We start from the raw sequence: 19,959 nt of genomic DNA on the forward strand, positions 1-19,959 counted from the left end.
CATATGACAAGAAGCCAGGAGAGGCACCGGCCTTGGACTGCTGTTAAGATTAGATGGTCCAAGGCGCTGAGTGGAAGTCCATATACTCACATGTGCATCGTAGTTTTGGATTTCCCAAACATGCAGCAACTTCCCACGGCAAGGATTCCTGCAGTTATATTTTTACCTAGGAGGTCCACCTAGGGATCAATTGGCTACTGCCTAAACTAGGTGGGGGGTGGAGGTGGTGGTAGTGGTATTAGTAGTAGTAGTAGTGGTGGTGATGGTAGGGACAGATATATGCAATCATTCCAGTAACTGATATAAAATTTATCTTTATTCCAGCATTGGTCTGAATGAAGAGGTTTTTAATTGTAGATGCTAAACAGAGTCTGCATCGGTGGTTGTTGGTAAATTTTACAGTCACTTTATAAAAGCTTAACACGGGAGTATTCGATAAATTTATGCAGCATGGGGAACACACTCACAGAATTATTTCAACAAAAGCAGTATAACATTTATTTAGAATTTTTGGACACAGCTTATTTAATGTTTTTATTTATTTTAGTTTTATTTCTACATTGTAAATTAATTCTAAAGTCACCCAGATTATTAAGAAACACATAAGGAATCATGTAGTAACTTAAAAGCTTTACACAAACTATAATACTCTTTGAAGCCTTCAGGTGGCTTTTATCTGGGGTGCTGTTAACTTACAGTTTCTGAGGCTGGTAATACTGATTAACTTATCCTGTGCAACAGAGGTAACTCTTGATCTTTCTTTGATGGGGTAGTTTTAATGAGAGCCAGTTTCATCATAACATTTTTGATGGTCTTTGCAACTGCACTTAAGGATACTTTCAAAGTTCTTAAAATGTTTCGTATTGACTGACCGTATTTTCATTTTCTTTTCTTAGCTGAGTAGCTCTTGCCATAATATGGATTAGAACATTACTCAAATAGGGCAATTCACTGTATACAAACTCTACCTCTTCATAACTTTACAACTGTATTTAACTCGACAAGCTCAGCACAGCTGTTAACTGAAATTCCAGGTGACGCTACCTCATAAAGCTGACTGAAAAAAAAAACATTCAGCCAAGATGTGCAAAGCGGTCATCAAAACAAGAGGTGTAATATATAAAACCTATTCTGGTTTGTTTACCAGCTTCTTGTTCTATAAATATTTCCATATGTTTTATTTTCATAGTTTGGATGACTTTAGTAAAATCTACAGTGCAGAACATTTTTTAAATAATGAAAAATCACTGAATGTACAGTATATCCAAAATATAACATAATACTGTACGGGAGAATACATCTCTGCATCCCATTCAGTCCAGCCTGCAAGATTCTACCAACATATAAAAGAATTTTAGATAAATGAATAGCCTTCTTCACTAAAGCAGGTGCTCAGCTGTTCTTCACTGCTGTTTTCCCCATCATTAAAAACAGCACTGGGCCACAGAGGAAGCAGCCAAATCAACGTGGGAGGAAGTGGATCAGTGTTGCTTTGGTACGGGGCAGGAGGCTTATGTACTAGCTTTTGAAGGCATTCCCCAGCACTGGCTCAGAGCCAGGCGGATACTGCACACACCTCAAGGTTTCTGCTTGGGCCTCTGAGGGCCTCCTCTGAAAAAGAGCTCTGCAGCTGCTACTTCAGAAGTGGTTGGGTTCCCTGGACTATCAGCTGCAAGAGAAGCCATTACACACAAAATAGTCGTTTTGCATATATACCGTAGGCACTCTAAACCATAAACAAATGTGATGGAGGTCCAAACTCAAATCCTCATAGTTTCCCGCACCACAGTCACGTTCAGGAAAGCCATTAGGTAATTAGGTTTTTGTACTATTGCACTATTGTCTCGAGTCAGAATGCGTACATGTTAGCCGGTCTGCAGCTTAGGTATCCTTCCAATAAAAATTCCATAACCAAAGACAGTAAAATGTAGACAGTAAATATAGCCACATACCAGCTTTTTCTGTACGAGTTCCTGAGAAATCTAGAGCCCTTTCCTACCTGGCAGGGCTCTCCAGTTCACCAATATTCTTGGTTGGATGTGCTGCAGACAACTTCTTGAACCCCATAGAAAATCTTTGATGGGATTTAAAGTCGGGTGACCGTTACGGTCATTCCAGAATCTTCCAGGACTTGGGATAAGTGTCCTGTTGGAAGGTTCAATAATATTCAAGCTTTAGCTCCCTCACAGAAGGCATGTTGCCTCCAAGGATTTCCTAACACTTTGAGAAAGGGCTGAACCCACTGCAGGTTTGCAGTGCCAGAAAATGCAACTCCACCAAAGAACTTCAACAAGCCCCTGCCATGCTTCTTCTCAGCATATGCTTCATTCTACCTCCTACATACCACTAACCCACAGGCCCAAAAAGTTCCAGTTTGTTTCATAACGTCACAGCGATTTGGGATTTTGTATTTTAGTAGTTACAATCCTGTGTTCCTGTTGTATATAATTTAATAGCTAGTTTTTGGACACTGTATACCAATCTATTTTAAACACAGCCCTGAAGGTAAGGCCCCTGTAGCTCAATTTTAGAGAGCATAACTATTGACCTTTGACTTTCTACATGAATGTGCTAGGACCATTCTTCTGCTAAATTTATAAGTGGGTAGAAAAGTAAGTAAGGAGTTATACAACAGAACGAAAGGCCCTAGGCAGGATGATTAAATCTGCACCTTAATAAGACAGCGAGAGCAACCAAGAGAAAGGTAAGAGTGTTGAAGGAACCACAAATGAATCTCATTATACATGCCTATTTCTCACAGTTGCATCTAAGTGGATGAGGGAAATTACTCTGGTCAAACACTAAAGCCTTTAAACATGTAAACAGACACAGAACATTGCCACAGCTCGAACAGACACTACTTCCTTCCAATACTGTTAGAGTAGAGGTTGTGGGAAGGAAGCATTGATTGCGTATACGTTACAAATTTATAATTTTTGAACGACGTACGCAAAGTGCAGTAGGTGCAATACACAGACAAGCGCTAGGGGCAGTGCAGCACTCGGCAGCTTCTCAATAGTAAAAAGATTTAAGGGGGCAGCTGTATGATGTATTCTTGTCGCTGTACAGCAACAGTATGCTTGTCACAACAGTTGGCTAGTGATCAGCATTGTATTAAAATCAATGTTGAATTGGAATATTGTTGAAAAATGGTGAACTAATTCTGAAATAACAAATAATGTTTATTTGGGTGATTAAAGAGCTTTCTTTATTTACAGTAAGCTCAGATTTCCAATGTTATGAATGAAATTGCCAATAACAGGGTGATGCATGCTATATAAGACATTTAAAAATTAGCTATAATTAAACAACCTCAGCTCTATGCTGTCATGTACTTCTGCAGTCTTTCTGTCCCCCAGATACAGTACAACATCAGCAGATTAAACTACTGGATATTTAACACTTTGCCTTGTTGTATTGTGGGGAACCATGTAACTAATGACCACAACTAGGGGTTGGCGATATGGCCCTAAAATATCTTGATATTTCATGGTATTTTCACGATAACGATATCCTTGGCGATATGACAAAACACTGAATTAAAAAAAATATTTTAATTCACTACCTGCAACAAAATAAAAACAAAATGGTATTAATGCATACACTATAATATGGCACACCCCTGAATGAGTAAACAGTGTAAGAGAAGTCAAATGATACATAATGTCATGATACTAAAAATGCACTCCAAATATCTCCATATATCCAGGATTAAAGTAAAATGGATGATACTGGACAGATATAATATGTCTCTAATAGATATATAATGGGGAAATAAGAACAGTGTAAATTAAGTAGTACCCTGTGTGATAATTAGGGGTAGGTAATATGGCACAATATTTCAGCTTATAAGATCGTTCACGATATTTAAAAATGCTGGCTATATTATTGTGTACAATATGATATGGCACCAGTGGCGTGCAGTTAATATAGTGGGTACCCCTTCTGCAACACCCAATCATCTGAATGGTTAGATTGTCCTGCGACTTTCCTAATATACTCATAACTACACCCTTTTAAAAAAAATCAGTGGAAGGGTCAACGCAGACACGTGGGCAAAAGCAATTTTAAAAAGCTTTGATTGGTTAAAACAGCTGTCAGTCAGATAAGAGTCCTGTAGCAATTTAAAAATTAAGACTAATGCTTTGAATCAGTTGCTGTTTATTATAGTTAATTTATAAAATATATGCTTATAGTTTGCAATAACTACAATATATATGTCCTGATATATATACAAATATTTTGTAATGATTTACATGAACCTATTGTCACCCCTTCTCTGAAGGTTTAGAAGGGCCTTACTGCACACCACTGTATGGCACACTCCTAACCACAACCTCCAAAAAAGGAGGGCCTGTGTCTAAGGTATGACTAATCTAATTATACTGTAAAGCATCAGTGAAATGCACTTTTGGTGCTGTGAATCTTAAGGGAAAGACATGAGACTAGGAGGTAGCTAGGAGCCTCACAAGCACCTAACGAGCCCACTGTAATTGAGCTTCGTAAGCAAGCCATTTCTATGTGTAAAAATGTTCTGTTGTTTTTGCATACAATTTTAGATAACTGTATTGATCATTTCAGCTCATAAAAAGTATAAATTAGGGCTGTAAACAGAGCTGTTTTTTTATATAAAAAAGGTATAAATTACACTACACCATTATTTTATTTTATATAATTGGGTTTAATCTGATTAATCTAAATGTTATAAAATAAAAGCACTGACCCCATCAGTCTCTGAGACATCCACGTTTCCATTGGCATCGTCATCCATTTGCTTGTGGATGTTGCGGATGGCCTCGAAACTGAGGATGGCATTTTCATCTTGGCACAGCGGCTCATCGATGCGGCACAGTTCTGGAGGAGAGACAAGCAATGGTAAGGCTGTGAAACAAAACTATACAGCAGACATAAAACTAATTCAACATTTCATCTAACACAAAAACATCTAACCATTCATCAATTACTTATGCAAAAATATCATTCCGGGCCAACATCAGACAGACCAGAAATTGAAAGTGTACCGCATAATTAAGTATTATGAGAAAAGCATGACTCTTTACATCCTGTTGCTTAAGTGACTGAAGCTTTGATTGCTTGTGACCTCTTTGCCACCAATTTAAAGAGAACACGTAATTATATGCAATTATAGTCTGTTTGTGTTTATGTGGTAGAACCCATTTCAATATTCAATAGGCCCTTCCTGTCTCCTAGAAATCCCACTCTGACAGTGGAGTCCTCCAGCTCACAGAACAAACTGTGAACGGGGTCTAAATATAGACCGGGCCGTGGTATTAACTTAAACTGACCACTGCTATTTATAGACAACAAATCTGTACAGCTGTTTTGGTACCATGGTGGAGGAGGTTAGGGGACTACGGAATGTTACCCTGAAGTTTGGAGTAATGTTTCAAAGAGCAGTGTAACGCAAGAAGGCTCCGTCGTCAATGAAGAAACAAAAATAGCCATTAAAACATTCACATTACGCCACAGTTTATGTGTCTAAACAAAATGTATTAAATTAATCTATAGATAGATTCAAAGAACTACTAATTCACTACTAAACACTAACCTATTGCAAGCCATAAGTTAAGAAAAATAAAAAATTACATTGATATAAAGAAAGTATGAAGGCACAATAATGCAATGCTAAAGAGCCATTAGTTCTCATTAAATAAAAATATTCAGACACTGTTTTGTTGTCGAGGCGGCCGCCCTAACTATAAATCGCTGAAGACACCCTACATAAAATAAAACCACAGATTTTGTGTGTCAATATGTTGACTCATTTACATTAATACACTCATTCATTATTGAGAAAACATAAATGAACAAAATACAGGTCAGTAAAATCATTAAATAATATGTATGAAATGTCCAATGGTAAAGGCACAGGTTTTTTACAATATTCATATTATGGCATAACTTTTTTTTATATTTGTTGAGACAAAATATATTTTAGCCTACTTTTTGAGAGGTGCTGATATTAATCCAAAACAAATAAGAACCACTGAATCAGCATGAATCGCCTCATCATATAACTGTATAATGTTGCTGAGACAACCAATAAAAAAACACTGTTCTAGTGAGTAAATGAAAACAAAATACATCTTTTTTTTTATTTTACTAAATCGAAAACCTCAGGAATATAATTAAGAGGAAGATGGATGATCAGAGCCATCAAACCAAACTGAACTGCTTGAATGTTTGCACCAAAAAGTAATTAAAACAGTGGTTATTTCACCAAATATTGATTTATGAACTTCTGAATTGTATGAATATAAACTTGTTTTCTTTACATTATTTGAAGTCATCTTTATTTTGTTAATTTCAGCCATTTCTTATTTTCTGCAAATAAATGCTCTAAATGACAATATTATTTGGCATTTGGGAGATATGTCAGACGTTTACAGTTTCATAAACTAAAGTGATCACTTATTTTTTTCCAGAGCATGTACATGTAGAATAATAATTAAAACAATGAAAGGACAATGCAATAACTAAAACAAATATTTTGTTGCCTGAGGGCAACACCAAGATAAGAGTTCTGCTAATTTACTGGAAACCCAATCCAGTCCAATCTTGGTTGTCATCTGGATCACTCACAACATCAGCCAAGGCATACTGGAATAAGGAAACAGCCTAAAGGAACAGGAATATTTGAGTTCATCTAATTCCAGGAGGATCAAAGGAATCACATGCTACAAGCGGTTGTCTGACTAGTCACCGTTATGAAAACAGGCGGTAGTCTGAGGGTCTGCCGTCTACCCCCTTGCCTGCCTTTCTAGGGCCTGAAGTCCACCGTATAGGGCGGAAATAGACCCAGCGAGAGCATGCAAAACAGAGTGACTGACATTCTGCTGCTCAGAGTAGCATGACCCAGGCCTCTGAGGGCACTCACATGTCTTTCTGTACTTGTAACCATCTCTAATCTAAAACGGTTGATCATGAAGATCATGTCAAAGCAGAGGTGTGTTACATACATGTTATAATTTGTCCTTATAAGTTTTCTGAGTAATGCGAATAGTATTCATTATCAAAAATTATTAAAGAACAACGAACAAGTGCATGCTTTATTAATGAGAGGACAAACCAAAAAGTTAAAGCTGTATAGTACATTTGATTACCCCAGTCACCAGTATAAGGGGCTCCTAGCTGAAATGAAGAGACCTTATGAGTCCACGAAATGCCCGAGCTACAATACGGTCACTTTAACAGAAGGCTGTAAAAACGTCCAAGCCATGATGTAGAGTAACTTGAGTGGACAGTTTACACGCACGTCTAGCTTCTCGTGATTTTTAGCTTTTTTTTTTTATGTTGTCAGCCTGGTGGCCAATCTTCATTAATTGTACATTGCACCAGTAAGAGCAGAGTGTGAAGTTTTAATTAGCAGGGCAAGAGCACAGTTTTGCTCAAAATATTGCAATTCACACAACATTATGGGTGACATACAAATTGCTGGTGCACGTCTTGCCACATCCAACAGGATTAACTGTGGACGCTGTAAGAGGAAGCTGTCTGAAAGGGATGTTCGCGTGCTAACCCGGATTGTATCCAAAAAACATAAAACCACGGCTGCCCAAATCACGGCAGAATTCTAAAAATGTTGTTTTGATAGGTTTTCCTTGGTTTAGATTATATTTATCTTACATAAATGAGTAAAAATACAGAACAAAGCTTTCCATTGTGTTTAAACAGGTACATGCAAGCATAAATGATGGATTTATTGGTGCAAAGTAATATAAAAAGATTCTTGATATAATTCCTAAAAAATGTGATAGTGGTGTCTTAAGTGGACATTGAGGTTATCCATCTCAACAACTCACCCACTCATCCATTCATTCACTCACATCCACAAAACTTATTGTAATACATTATGATTACTTCTTAAAAGGTCACACAATTTTATCAGTATCTTACAAAGTTTGCTGAATGGTTAAATCTGGTAACTGGCACTCAGAGTAGCACATTTCCCAGAGTAGCAGTTTGGTGAGCTCACCCATTAACCTTGGTAGATAATTAATGAGTTTCGACTGTGATAAGCTCTGTTCCTTTAGAAATGCATTCAGGTGTATCTACCCACACACAGACACACCAGAGAAATTCCTTACTTATACCATGTCTAAACAAGAAGCTACCTAAAACATGAGTCCATATTGAGCTAAACGGACAAAATAATCATCCCAGCACCTCATTTTGAGCCTTGTTTTTTTTCAAACCAACCAAGAATCATCATTGGGCCTCATTCATCAATATCAAAATAAAATACATTGAATGTCAGAAACTATATCATAGTTGTGGATTAGAAGTATAACATTTTTTATTGAGGAACTTTGACCCAAGTGCAGGTCACACCTTGGCCCTGACACTTAGCCCTGCCCCCCTGTTTTGCACATGCACGCCTGGGGTAGAGGGTTCTGATTCTTGTAAGGCCGAAGGGGTAAGGGAAATGTTAGGGTTACATAACCCTTCAACCTGAATTTTTTTTAGAAGCACACTCATAATGGAGGGCTGAGAATCACTGGTAAGATGGCGGCACGAGCAACCAAAGAAACCGACAAATAAAAGTATTTTCCCCTGTTAAAAATTATGATAACCAATATATTACTAGGGGTGGGAATCGTTTACTATCTCACGATTCGATTCGATTCCGATTTTGGGGGCCACGATTCGATTCAAAATCGATTTTTGATTCAAAACGATTTGAATTATAAAAATTTCTGCTTCTGGCTTATGAATCTTATTGAAAAAAAACCCTCCATAATATACACTGGTCCTGGAGCAGGTAATGTGTTACAAAAACAATAAAATGTGCAGGAATGTGGGTCCTCAGTGACAGAGGAATCACTGGGATATCACAATGACGTTAATGAACAATAAATAAATAATAAATAACACTGCTTTATTACCAGGCTACTAGCGGTGGTGTGTAGGTGACGCTGCTGGGCTGATGTGATGATAGCAGTGGAGCGCTAAAGTTCAGGAGCAGCTGCTGATTAACTAGTTAATTTAAGGTCGTTGTATTTCTTCAGAAAGGGGGCAGGAGGTGGAGAAATTAATTCATATGGTCCATTCCTTAATTCCTCTGTGATGAGGAGCTGAAATTAGCTCTGATTAGCTTATTGTATTTTTCTGTTCCGCCTTAAATGCTGCAGCCCGCTGCCACCTGTAGCGTTATTTAAGGTGGAACTGGAAAGTTAGCTAGTTAGCTAGCTAACAGTTACTGAAACTAACTACTAGCGATCTTTTTTATGCTTGTTATGAAGCATTCTGCCATAAAACATTGAAACTACACGTTAATCTAATGTAATATAATGCTTGTTCTGCCATCTTACCGGTGATTCTCAAACACCTACGCTCTGTGTGTGTCTGGAAGATCTCCGTTTGAAAGGACAAGCGCTATCCCCAGGGTTGCCAGGTCCAACAAAAATACCCAGCCCAAAATCAGTCTAAAACCCGCCCCTCAGAATCGATTTTGGGACATTTTAAATCGATTCTGAATCGTAGTAAATGAGAATCAAGATTCTTATGTGAATCGATTTTTTGGCACACCTCTATATATTACTATAGCTTAATGTGTAGTTTTAATGTTTAATGGCCATTTCCTTCACAATCACAGAGGAATTAAGGAATGGACAGTAATAATTAATTGCTGCACCACCGGTCTCCTTTCTGAAGACATATGATGCCCTAAAATCAACTAGTTTACCAGCAACTAGGTTGCTGAACTTTAGTGCTCCATTGCTATATATCTATATCAGGTACTTAGAGGGTTGTCCCAATTCTTAGAGGCGGGATTTTACCCCGTTCCCTTGTAACCCTGTTCCAAAGGGAACTGTTACACTCGAAAACAAAGGGCAGGGTTACAAAAGAGAATTGGGATTATGGCTAACTTAGAGAAGAAATAAGAATAAAGAATAAAAAATAAGGGAAATATCTTGAACAAAACAAGCCACAACCCACAACAATGTTCCAGTACATAAATGTTCTATGTGAGCTTCCTAATTCACCGTTTTGTTTCTCAGTCTAAAGGACAGAGCTGCTTTGTTTGCTGTTATGGGTGTGGTTGGGAAGGTCCTTTAGAGAGCTGATACTAGAGAATTGATGCTATGGGATACCTTTTCTTAGCAAGTGATACAGTGGTTAGATGATACAGCCCTATTAGGCTGCCATGCATTTAAATAATTTGACTTTAAACACATGATCAGCCTTTTGTAAATCTGAACTGCAAAAAAAGCAGAATTTAAAAGCAGTATAAAAAGTACTAGCCCATTTCACTGTGGATAAGTTTAGTGGGCCTCATTTTCCAAAAACCTTCCATAAGAGAATCTTCATAAAAAGGGTGTAAGTGAGTTTTTAGAGCCTGTTTTTTTTTTCACAATCTAGTCCATCCAGTGAAATTCAGGTGGTAAAACAGGTTAATCAGAATGGTCTTGTTTTCCAACATGACTGCATTTCCTCTACTCATGGTCTGGACACACATTTGCATAACTGAGGATTATAACTGTCAAATCTTTCATCAGGCAGTGCAAGTAGAGATATCAATTGTGGCTGCACAAAAGGAAAAATATGCTGCCTTGCTGCTGAATTCTGAAGGTTGATGCTTGCACAGCCTTACAAAACATTCCAGCTTTTGATTTCTGTATAATTAAATCATTAAGATGCAAGAATGGTTTGATGTGAAATGTGGCTTTCCAGAGAAACTTGCCTCAATACAGATGCAAGCTGAAATGAAGACAAATACACTGCCTGATGCTGAAGGCATTGTCGTTGTATGGTTCTGAATTAGGCCTAACCCTAAAAAAACAGCTCACTTCAAAATCCTATCATGTAACTTACTAGACATCCAATCACAGTGATTTACCCAGGACACTGTGGCAAAAATATGCATATATGTCAGTGCGTAAATCAAGGAGCCACTCCCATCTCCTTAACTACAGTACTAGTCAAAAGACTGGGGACAACTTCTAATACAGTAGCTTTTTTTTTATTATTTAATTGTCTACATTGAATGTTAATATTAAAGATATGGAAAACAATTAAGGGACACATAAGGAATTAAGCAATAAACAAAAAACAAACAAACAAACAAAAAAGTGTTTGGCCCCCACAATCACCTGACCTAAACCCAACTGAGATGGTGATTTGGGATGAGCTGGTACTTCAGAGTGTGAAGGAAAAGCAGCAACTATTGTTCAGTACCTCCAGGAACTCCTTCAAGACGCTGAGAATTGCAGATAACTCTACCTCATGAAGACACTAAAAAAACCTAATATGGCTATTTAAAAGAATTTAAAGCATAAAACACATTCTGGTCCCACACTTCTTGTTTACAAGATAATTCCAATGGTGTTCTCGTTTAGCTTTAATATCTTTGATATTAAATCATAATGTTAAAAAAAAATAATCAAAAAGAAAAAATTTAAGTCACAATAAGACAACCATCGAGCACGAATAGTAAAACATTTTAAGCAATGTTTAAATAATTTGTTGTTGGTTCTTTGCATTCTAGTATCGACCAGATATTTTCAACAACAGTTGGAATTCATGCATTTCCAAGAAATTAATTTTACAATCTGCCTAACTATCATACCAATTCATTCATGCTCGACAGTTGACTTATTGTAACTTAAATTTAAGATGGCCGCACCCAGTGATTTACCTACGCTATGGGATATAAACAGAGGCTTTTAATAAACTTCTTGTTCTAAATGCCTCATTTTAAATGTCAGGGCTCTTCGGATTCTACCAATGAAGTGTGGAGCTACATTGAGCCTGAATACAAGTGGAAAAAGCGATTTATATGCAGGGGAAAATATGCCCAATCTCACTCACTGGGCTATTTAACAAAGGTAAGTAGTTATCACATTTTAATACTAATATTTCTATTATGATAGAAAAGTGAAAAACAACAAAAAGTGAGATAGACTTTCTTAAGGACGATATATTGTTCCATAACTGGACATATAATTATGAATATTCCGATATCAAAATTGGAATACAGAACTTGTTAAAAGTCTGTCATGATGAGATTTTTTTTGTGTGGACGATATATTGTCCCAAAAATGATTGCGATACACAATATTTTTGTAATTTTAAAATGTCACTGACATAATGATAACAAAATAGTATAAAAAATATCTATACACTTTTTAAACACAGAAAATATTTAAATAATCATTTATTGTAATTAGTATGGGAATTATATACTTATTTTTTCCCCAATTTCAGCCCACACTGTGTGCAAGTTATTTAGTTATTGAAGCACGACTGGCTAAAATACTGTTCACTGTTTTATATGTAAACAAACATACAAATAAACACAATAGACAATATCACGATTATCAAAAATTATTAAGGTCATGTTCATCTATTGTACGATAAATCGATATTGCAATTATTGTGACAGGGCTACTTAAATATAAAAAAATATTAATAATAACTTTGTTTTAAACTAAACTGACATAACCCCATGCAAGCCAGAGTGTGTTAAATCACAGTATGAGGGTTTCAGAAGCAGCACATTGCTCAAATGACTCAGCGGCCCTCTTGGTCTTACATTATCTGGTTACATTCATTCACTGTTACTGAACTATGGCACAGTGCCCCAGTCACTCCACTACTACGTCAGCGTGCAGAATTCAGCTCACAGGACCAATCCTTCATAAACTCACTTAATATTATGAATGGATCATAAAGAAAATGGTCCACAGAACCAATTATGTGCTTTTAATGAGGGGTCAAAACATGGGGGGCCCAGTTAGAGCTGACTTCACAAGCTTAGCTGTTGTAATATTACTCGATGTCTGGGCTCAGTTCCAGCTTGCCAAAAGTCCTACAACTATCTTGACTTAAGATGTGGTTGCCAAAAGGTCCACCAGCCATTAAAACTTAATCACTACTCAGTTCTACTTTGAATTTACCACAAAAAAAGGAGGTCATTAAGACATCTGATTAATTTCACAAAGGCCTACGCAGCTTCAGGTTTCACTTAATAATTATTGCATGTCCTTTTAGAAGGCCCTTTATGTACTTAACATTTAATTACTAGCCTTTATCAGCCAACGTGAGTCTTTCATGTGTGTTAATTCGGAGCATATTAAAACACCAAGAACATAATTAAAAGTTACCTAGCATTTAACAAGACGGCATTAAATGTAGATAAAATACAATGTTAGAGCCTATTTAAAACATTTGGATTGTTCTAAAACTAAGAGATTTAGAAAAAGAGAGAATGACTTCTGAAAGAACATTTACTGAAGGAAAGTTCCTATGGTTGCTAAAATGTTTTTTTTAGTCATGTAATAAAGACTTAACTAAGCACATAATATTATTGCAACTTCCTAAAGAGATATGCTGCATTTTAAATCTAAACTGTGATGCTCAACAGCTAAATGCTACTAACCGTTTCTCAGAGTAGCTAATGCTGCTAGTCTTCCTAAAAATACAGATATAGATATTGAACCTTAAATTGTTTTAGGTAGGCTTCTGAAAGATGTTCTCCAAAGAAGAAGGTTGGTTTTGGCTGTGATGACTGGCTATTTCTGTGTTCACCAAACACACAAAATCATTTTACCTTCATCAGTCTACCTCTATAATAGCACTGAGAAGTGTCCTTAAAGATTCTGTTATAGACTGTTTTAGTCTGCATCCTTTTCATAGAGGAAAGCATTGTTCTCATTAGGCCTTTTTATACACACTGCCTGGCAAAAAATACATAAATAAATACATTAAAACTATTTTATATTTAAGTATGCAAACAGGCAAAAGTGTTCCTTAGGATAATTACTGCAAGGGTGAAATGTTAAGTTGGCAACAAGTTTTTTTTAACCTTAACTGATGCAGTGAGTAGCTTCTCATTTGTTAAACAATCATGTGGAAATAATCCAAAATAAATTGAACTAGAAGCTGTGCGAGTAGAACCGAAGACAACACAATTCACAATTTTATCACAAACCAATTTTATATCATCATTTGTCTTCTTTCTTTTTTGTTGATCTTTTTAAATAGTTTCTGCTCAAAGGGGCTGTCTATTATTTTGGCTAATTTCAAAAGTAGCAAAGACTGAAACCCTGTAAACTATGCAGGTGGATGTATGTAAATGTGCTGGTTCACAGCATCACAACAACAAAGAATTGACAGGCTGTTTTGTAGACTCGTTTCCAAATAAAGTCAAGGGTGCTTATAGTTTGATGTGACCATTAAAGTGTTTACACACAACAACTTCTACATTTCTTATGTTGCAAAAACAAATGAACACACTGACTCTATTGGCACCAAGCCTAATGCTAGGTGTGGGCTGGAGTAAAGTATAAAACCCCTCAAAGCACTGAGCTGTTGACCAGCGAAGGGAATTGTGTTCTGTGTAAAGATAGTGGTTCATCCAATACTTTTGGGATTAGCTGGGAAGTTGAGGATGAGGTAGGATGGTGATCATCCAACATCCTGACCTCACAAAGGCTTTGGCCAGTGAATGCAATCAATTCCTTACAGCAATGATGCAAAATCTAGTAAAAAGCCTTTTCTGTATAGTAGAGACAGTTATTCCAGCCAATAACAGGAATACCTTTGATTCAGAAGAAACATCAATACCTTTGCCCATATACTTGGCCCATATACCTGTTTAACTGAATTTAGTGCGACTTCAAATGTGACTGTGTACAGAAACTCTGTACACTGCACTGCAGTGTTGACTTGGACAGCAGAAGTGTAACTGCACTGTGATGCTCCACTCCCCTTTATTGGACATACTGCCATGATCTCACTGAGGACAGTGCTTAATCGAGAATGCATACCCTGTCTATTCTCAGCCTGGCTACATTTAGAGCCTAAACCATTTCTAAACAAGACCAGCACTATACCATATGCTGCTTTAATGCACAACGGGTCTGGGAAATATCATGATGTGTGAGCCAATGTCTAAAATAAGCATTTAGTCCAAGACAACATTCAATTCAATTCAGTTTCTTAAGCCCTATACGGAGGGGATTAGTTTCTCAGGGTGACGTCTGTGAAAAATATTTCACACTTCTACTCCGTGATAAAACTCAAGACTGCAAATGAAAAAACAGGAGGACCAGTGAGATTTTTGGCTTTCTTGGTAACATGACATGTCTGGACAGGACTAAAATTACAGGAGGACTGCGGAGTTCAGCAAAAAACAGTAGGTAATACAGCCTGCAATTTTTTTAGAGGTCGTCTTTGACAAACATATACATGGTTGTATATGAACGGGTATAAAATTCACAGAGGACCCCCCATAAAAGAAAAATTTACCTCAAGACCCCCTGTGAAACTAATCCCGTCCAGATAAGGCTTTACAAAAATACAAATTCAACATACCATTGTCGACTTGTACTTGCTCCGTGCTGACTTGATTGAGCTTGTCTGTCCAACACTTTCCCAAGAAGCACAAGCACATAATCCATAGCGAAGCCAGTTTGCCAAACTCCATAGTGACACTTGAGTCAATCTGTGAAAGAGATGAGGCCAGTTTAAACACATTTCTCATACAGTTTCAAATGATATCATATCAAAAATATTTGTTCTAAAGTGCAGTATTACACAGCAATGTCATATTCACAATGTTCAACAATAAGTAACTTTGACTTTGGGATGGGATCACTTTAGTTTGTTGCAAGGATCTTTGTACTTTTTACTTGTCATTACAGAAAACTTGTCATTATGAACACAAGTAAAACATTCAACCATTCCAGTCTGCCAGCTAAGTCAGCTAGTTATGCTTCGGATAATATTCATGTAGAACCATATAATTATTTTAGAACAATTGTACTAGAAAATAAGACTCAGTTTTACCAAACTGTTAAAAAGCTTTACTTTTCGATATTTTGTTCAACAGAAGTGAAATATTTTGCCTTCCTTAACAATGGCAGTACAGCAGGATTATGCCATCTGGCACAACCATATGTGATCCTGTTGGCAGTGTTGATTCTAGTCATCATGAAAATCATGAATCAATAAAGTAAATAAAGCACATCTATGAACACCTTCACTCACACACACACACACACCACAATGAAGTCTATCCAAAATAATGGTTCTCTTAAGGAAAGATTGAAGCCACATGTCAAGTAAATAAAAGTACTGCATCTATTAAAACCACCACACGCACAATCTACATAAGTAATTTCAGGGTCTATCCAACTACTGGTTCTCTAAAGTTTGTATTTAGGCCATATGGTCCACTCTTATCTGCTACTATCAGCAATATTGATCCTGCTGATCATACAAATCACGAATCAATAAAGTAAATAAAGTACTAAACCTACTAATACCATCACACACACTACAATGAAGTGATTTTAGTCCATGCAACTGGTTTTGCATATTGGCAGTGATTGTTCTAGTTACCACGGCCATAATGAATAGTAATACATTGTGAAACACAGAAACACAGCATATGAAAATATGAAATGATTTATCCGCTATCTAGACTATCCAAACTACTGGTTCTGGAAAAACTGATCCACATTACTGCATTTAAGCCATATGGTCCACTTTTAGGTGACACCATTGTCCATTGACACCATCTACGTCATCATGACAATCATGAATCAATGAAGTAGATAACCTACTATGTATACTAATACCATTAAACAAAATATAGCTACAGAATTGATGTAGGGGTCTATTAGCTGTATTACTGGTTCAATAAATGATCCTAGTTTAGACTTAGCATAGTAACTGTAATCTCGTAAAGTCTGCATTGTTGCACAAGGCCACATATACAGCTCTGGAAAAAAAAATAAGAGACCACTTAAAAATTATGAGTTTCTTTGATTTTACCAAAATAAAAACCTCTGAAATATAATCAAGAGGAAGGTGAATGTTTAAAAGCCATCAAACCAAGCTGAACTGTCTGAATATTTGCACCAGGAGTGGCATAAAGTTATCCAAAAGCAGTGTGTAAGACTGGTGGAGAAGAACATGCCAACATGCATGAAAACTGCAAATGAAAAACAGGGTTACTGCAACAAATATTGATTTTTGAACTACTATTTTTTATATGAACTTGTTTTCTTTGCATTTTTTAAGATCTGAAAGCTCTGCATCTTTTTTGTTATTTCAGCCATTTCTCATTTTCTGCTAATAAATGCTATAAATGACAATATTTTTATTGGAATTTGGGAGAAATTATGTCTGTAGTTTATAGAATAAAAGAACAATGTTCATTCAGAAACTGAAGTGGTCTCTCTTTTTTTTTTTCCCCAGAGCTGTAACGTTATATTTACTAATAACACACACACACACACACACACACACACACACACACATATACATACACACATATACATACACACATATACATACACACATATACATACACACATATACATACATATAGCTACATAAATATATAGCTAGGTTAACTAGCTTAGCTAACCTCAGGGCCACGACCTACTCTAGGTAACCTAGCTTTAGCTAGTTAGCTAATAACTAACTGTCCTTATATCAAGATTTATATAATAAATGCTATTATATAATGTTTGTTTCATATAAATACACATCAAATAAATACACACATTATCCGCAGGCTGGCTTAATAGCTTATTTTTTATACTATATTAAACAAACGTGACGTTCAACTATGGGTATGTCGGTGACAGAAGCCAGCCGGCTAACGTTAGGTGTCAAATCCAGGTCCAGAAAGAAAAAGGATCCACTCCAGGCTTCCTGGAGTAAAACTCCATGCCGGGATTTTGCTTCAACTGCCAGAGCGGCGCTCAGCTGTAGCACACCCAAGAGCCAACCTGGCAGTTGAAGCAATATCCCGGACTGGATCTTTTCTTTCCGGACCTGGATTTGACGCCAACGTCTATAAGCTAGCTTAGCTCAGCTATATCTACAAAAACCCTGACATTTAGAGAGAATTATCCTGTTTTAACAAATATAAATATATATAACAAAGAGTAGAGTCTTTTGTGTAGATAGACAGGCATTTAAAATGATATATAAAAACCTCGGAGTTGCTGCAGTTTCTCACTTTTGGAGGTGAAAGTCGGAGAAGGTGCGTGTCGGTTAGGTTCTCTTCCAGCTCCCATGAGAGTCCAGCCGGTACTCCATCCACACACAGGCGAAATAGCTGTCTAGCTAGATAAATAAAAAGCAGACTGGCTAGTTAGTTTACTATCTATCGAGCTATTATTACTAATTTACACCTTTCTCCTCCTCCTCTTCCAGCTGGCTGTCTTCTCTACAGAGCTAACACCACTGACAGCCAGCCAGCTCAGACCCGGACTACTGCAGTGACTCCAGCTCCGACCAAACAACCAAATTAAGACCGGAAAAACACACAGTAATCCAAACAGGAGGTCTTCTTCTAAAAAAGCCCCCAGACAATCCACCAGAGGCTGAAGGCAGGAGCTGACTGGCTGCCCCTGTCTATCCCAGGCTGTGGTCTGTGTTCCTCAGCCAGCACCTCGCCTTTTTGAAACACTGCAGAGACATGCTGCTGTTGGTCTGCCTGCACTGCCCTCTGCTGTGGAGGTGAGAGTATAGTAGTTTTAGCTACAGCAGGCCTGGATCCAGCACAGTCAGACCCAGTCCCATTGAAAGTCATTTAAATCTGATTTTTTTTGCTCAATGTCTCTCAAATCTGATTTGAGTCACTTTCATATGTGGTCCTAAATAGGCTACGTTTACAATCCATGGACATATATATCTGTAAACAGAGCAGTGCAGTAGATGTTGCTAATGGTCATTAAATAATTAAATAATTAACAGAGCAAAGTGCAATGTGCAATGACATTGCTTATGAAAGTGGCTGATGTGATGTGGAAATATAATATAAATATGCATCTGTAACAAATACAGTTCTAAAAAGAGAATGTAAAAAAGTGAATACCCAATCATGAGTAAAGTGTACTTGAATGTAAGTGAGGTTGGGGAAGTGTTAGTGTAAATAATTAAGTGGTTGAATAATGTCCATGTGGTGTGACTGGGTTAAACTCAGTCAGCAGCAGCATCCCGTCCCCGATGGGAGGAGTTAAAGAGTCTGAAGGTAGCCTTTGTTCCAGAGAGAAGTGGTGAATTCTCCCCATAAGAATTGGGACAATCTATATAGCAGTGGTGCGCTGAAGTTCAACTACCTAGCTGCTGGCTAACTAGTTACCTTCGGGGGGTCGTATGTCTTCAGAAAGTGGGCAGATGGTGCAGCAATTAATTACTATTGTCAGTTGCTTAATTGTTCTTGGATGGGAAGCTAAAAAACTAGCTTTTATTAGCTTTCATTTTTCAGTTCCACATTAAATGCTGCAAATGCTCTGTCTTTGTTGCACCATTTAATTTAGTTAGCTAGCTACTGAGATGAATTACTAGCAATTTTTAAAAGCGTGTTATGAAAAAGGGGTCATACACAATTGAAACTACACATTAAACTATGTTAATATAGTGGTTATTGTAGTTTTTAAGGAAGAAAATACAAAAATGTGTGGGTTTCTTTGGTCACTTGTGCCTTATCTTTCCAATGATTCTTGTAGACCTTCATTTGGAGTGTGCCTCTTAAAAATCTCAGTTTAAAGGGCCATGTAGGCCTAAAGGCCGATATATACTTCTGCGTCAACCCATGCCGTAGCCTAACATGCACCTCTCCAGAAATATAACTGCATGTTGTGCAGCCCGGACAGCCGCCTTCATGGTTTGAACTCGTGAGCAACGCTGAGCCGCAGATACACGTGCAAAGAAGTATAAATGCGCTCTGCTGCGAAGCGCACTCTCGCTGGGTAACTATTTAGAATATCCCAGAAAACATATTTTAGAGAGAGCGAACGAGAGAGACATAAACACTGAATTTAATTTTAGTGCAATAAATTTAACAAGATATCAAAACTGTGACACTTTTTAGCTGGCATAACTAAAATGTCATAAACAAATGCCTCTGTATTTGAACTAACTTTGATAACATATTGGTGCACTGCGGCGCCTAGGGGTGGGCAATATAGC

The 19,959-nt window shown here is 37.2% G+C and overlaps 1 protein-coding gene across 6 annotated transcripts in view; it reads right to left on the reverse strand.

Annotated features, from left to right (window-relative positions):
- The window catches only part of stim1a (stromal interaction molecule 1a), a 60,904-nt gene extending 42,451 nt beyond the window's left edge, over positions 1-18,453 (reverse strand). Inside the window, exons 1-3 of one of the 6 annotated variants that reach the window (XM_049466990.1) lie at positions 18,002-18,453; positions 15,340-15,469; positions 4,724-4,854 (exon numbers count right to left, since the gene is read on the reverse strand). In XM_049466990.1, coding sequence (XP_049322947.1) covers positions 4,724-4,854; positions 15,340-15,451 — 243 coding nt within the window. In that variant the 5' untranslated portion in view covers positions 15,452-15,469; positions 18,002-18,453. Of the gene's footprint in view, positions 1-4,723; positions 4,855-15,339; positions 15,470-17,977 lie in introns of all 6 variants that reach the window. The other 5 variants (XM_049466991.1, XM_049466992.1, XM_049466993.1 and 2 more) reach the window with 5 other exon arrangements.
- Between the last annotated feature and the right edge of the window lie 1,506 nt (positions 18,454-19,959).

Source organism: Astyanax mexicanus, chromosome 18 (assembly GCF_023375975.1).
Source record: "Astyanax mexicanus isolate ESR-SI-001 chromosome 18, AstMex3_surface, whole genome shotgun sequence".
Taxonomy (NCBI): domain Eukaryota; kingdom Metazoa; phylum Chordata; class Actinopteri; order Characiformes; family Acestrorhamphidae; genus Astyanax; species Astyanax mexicanus.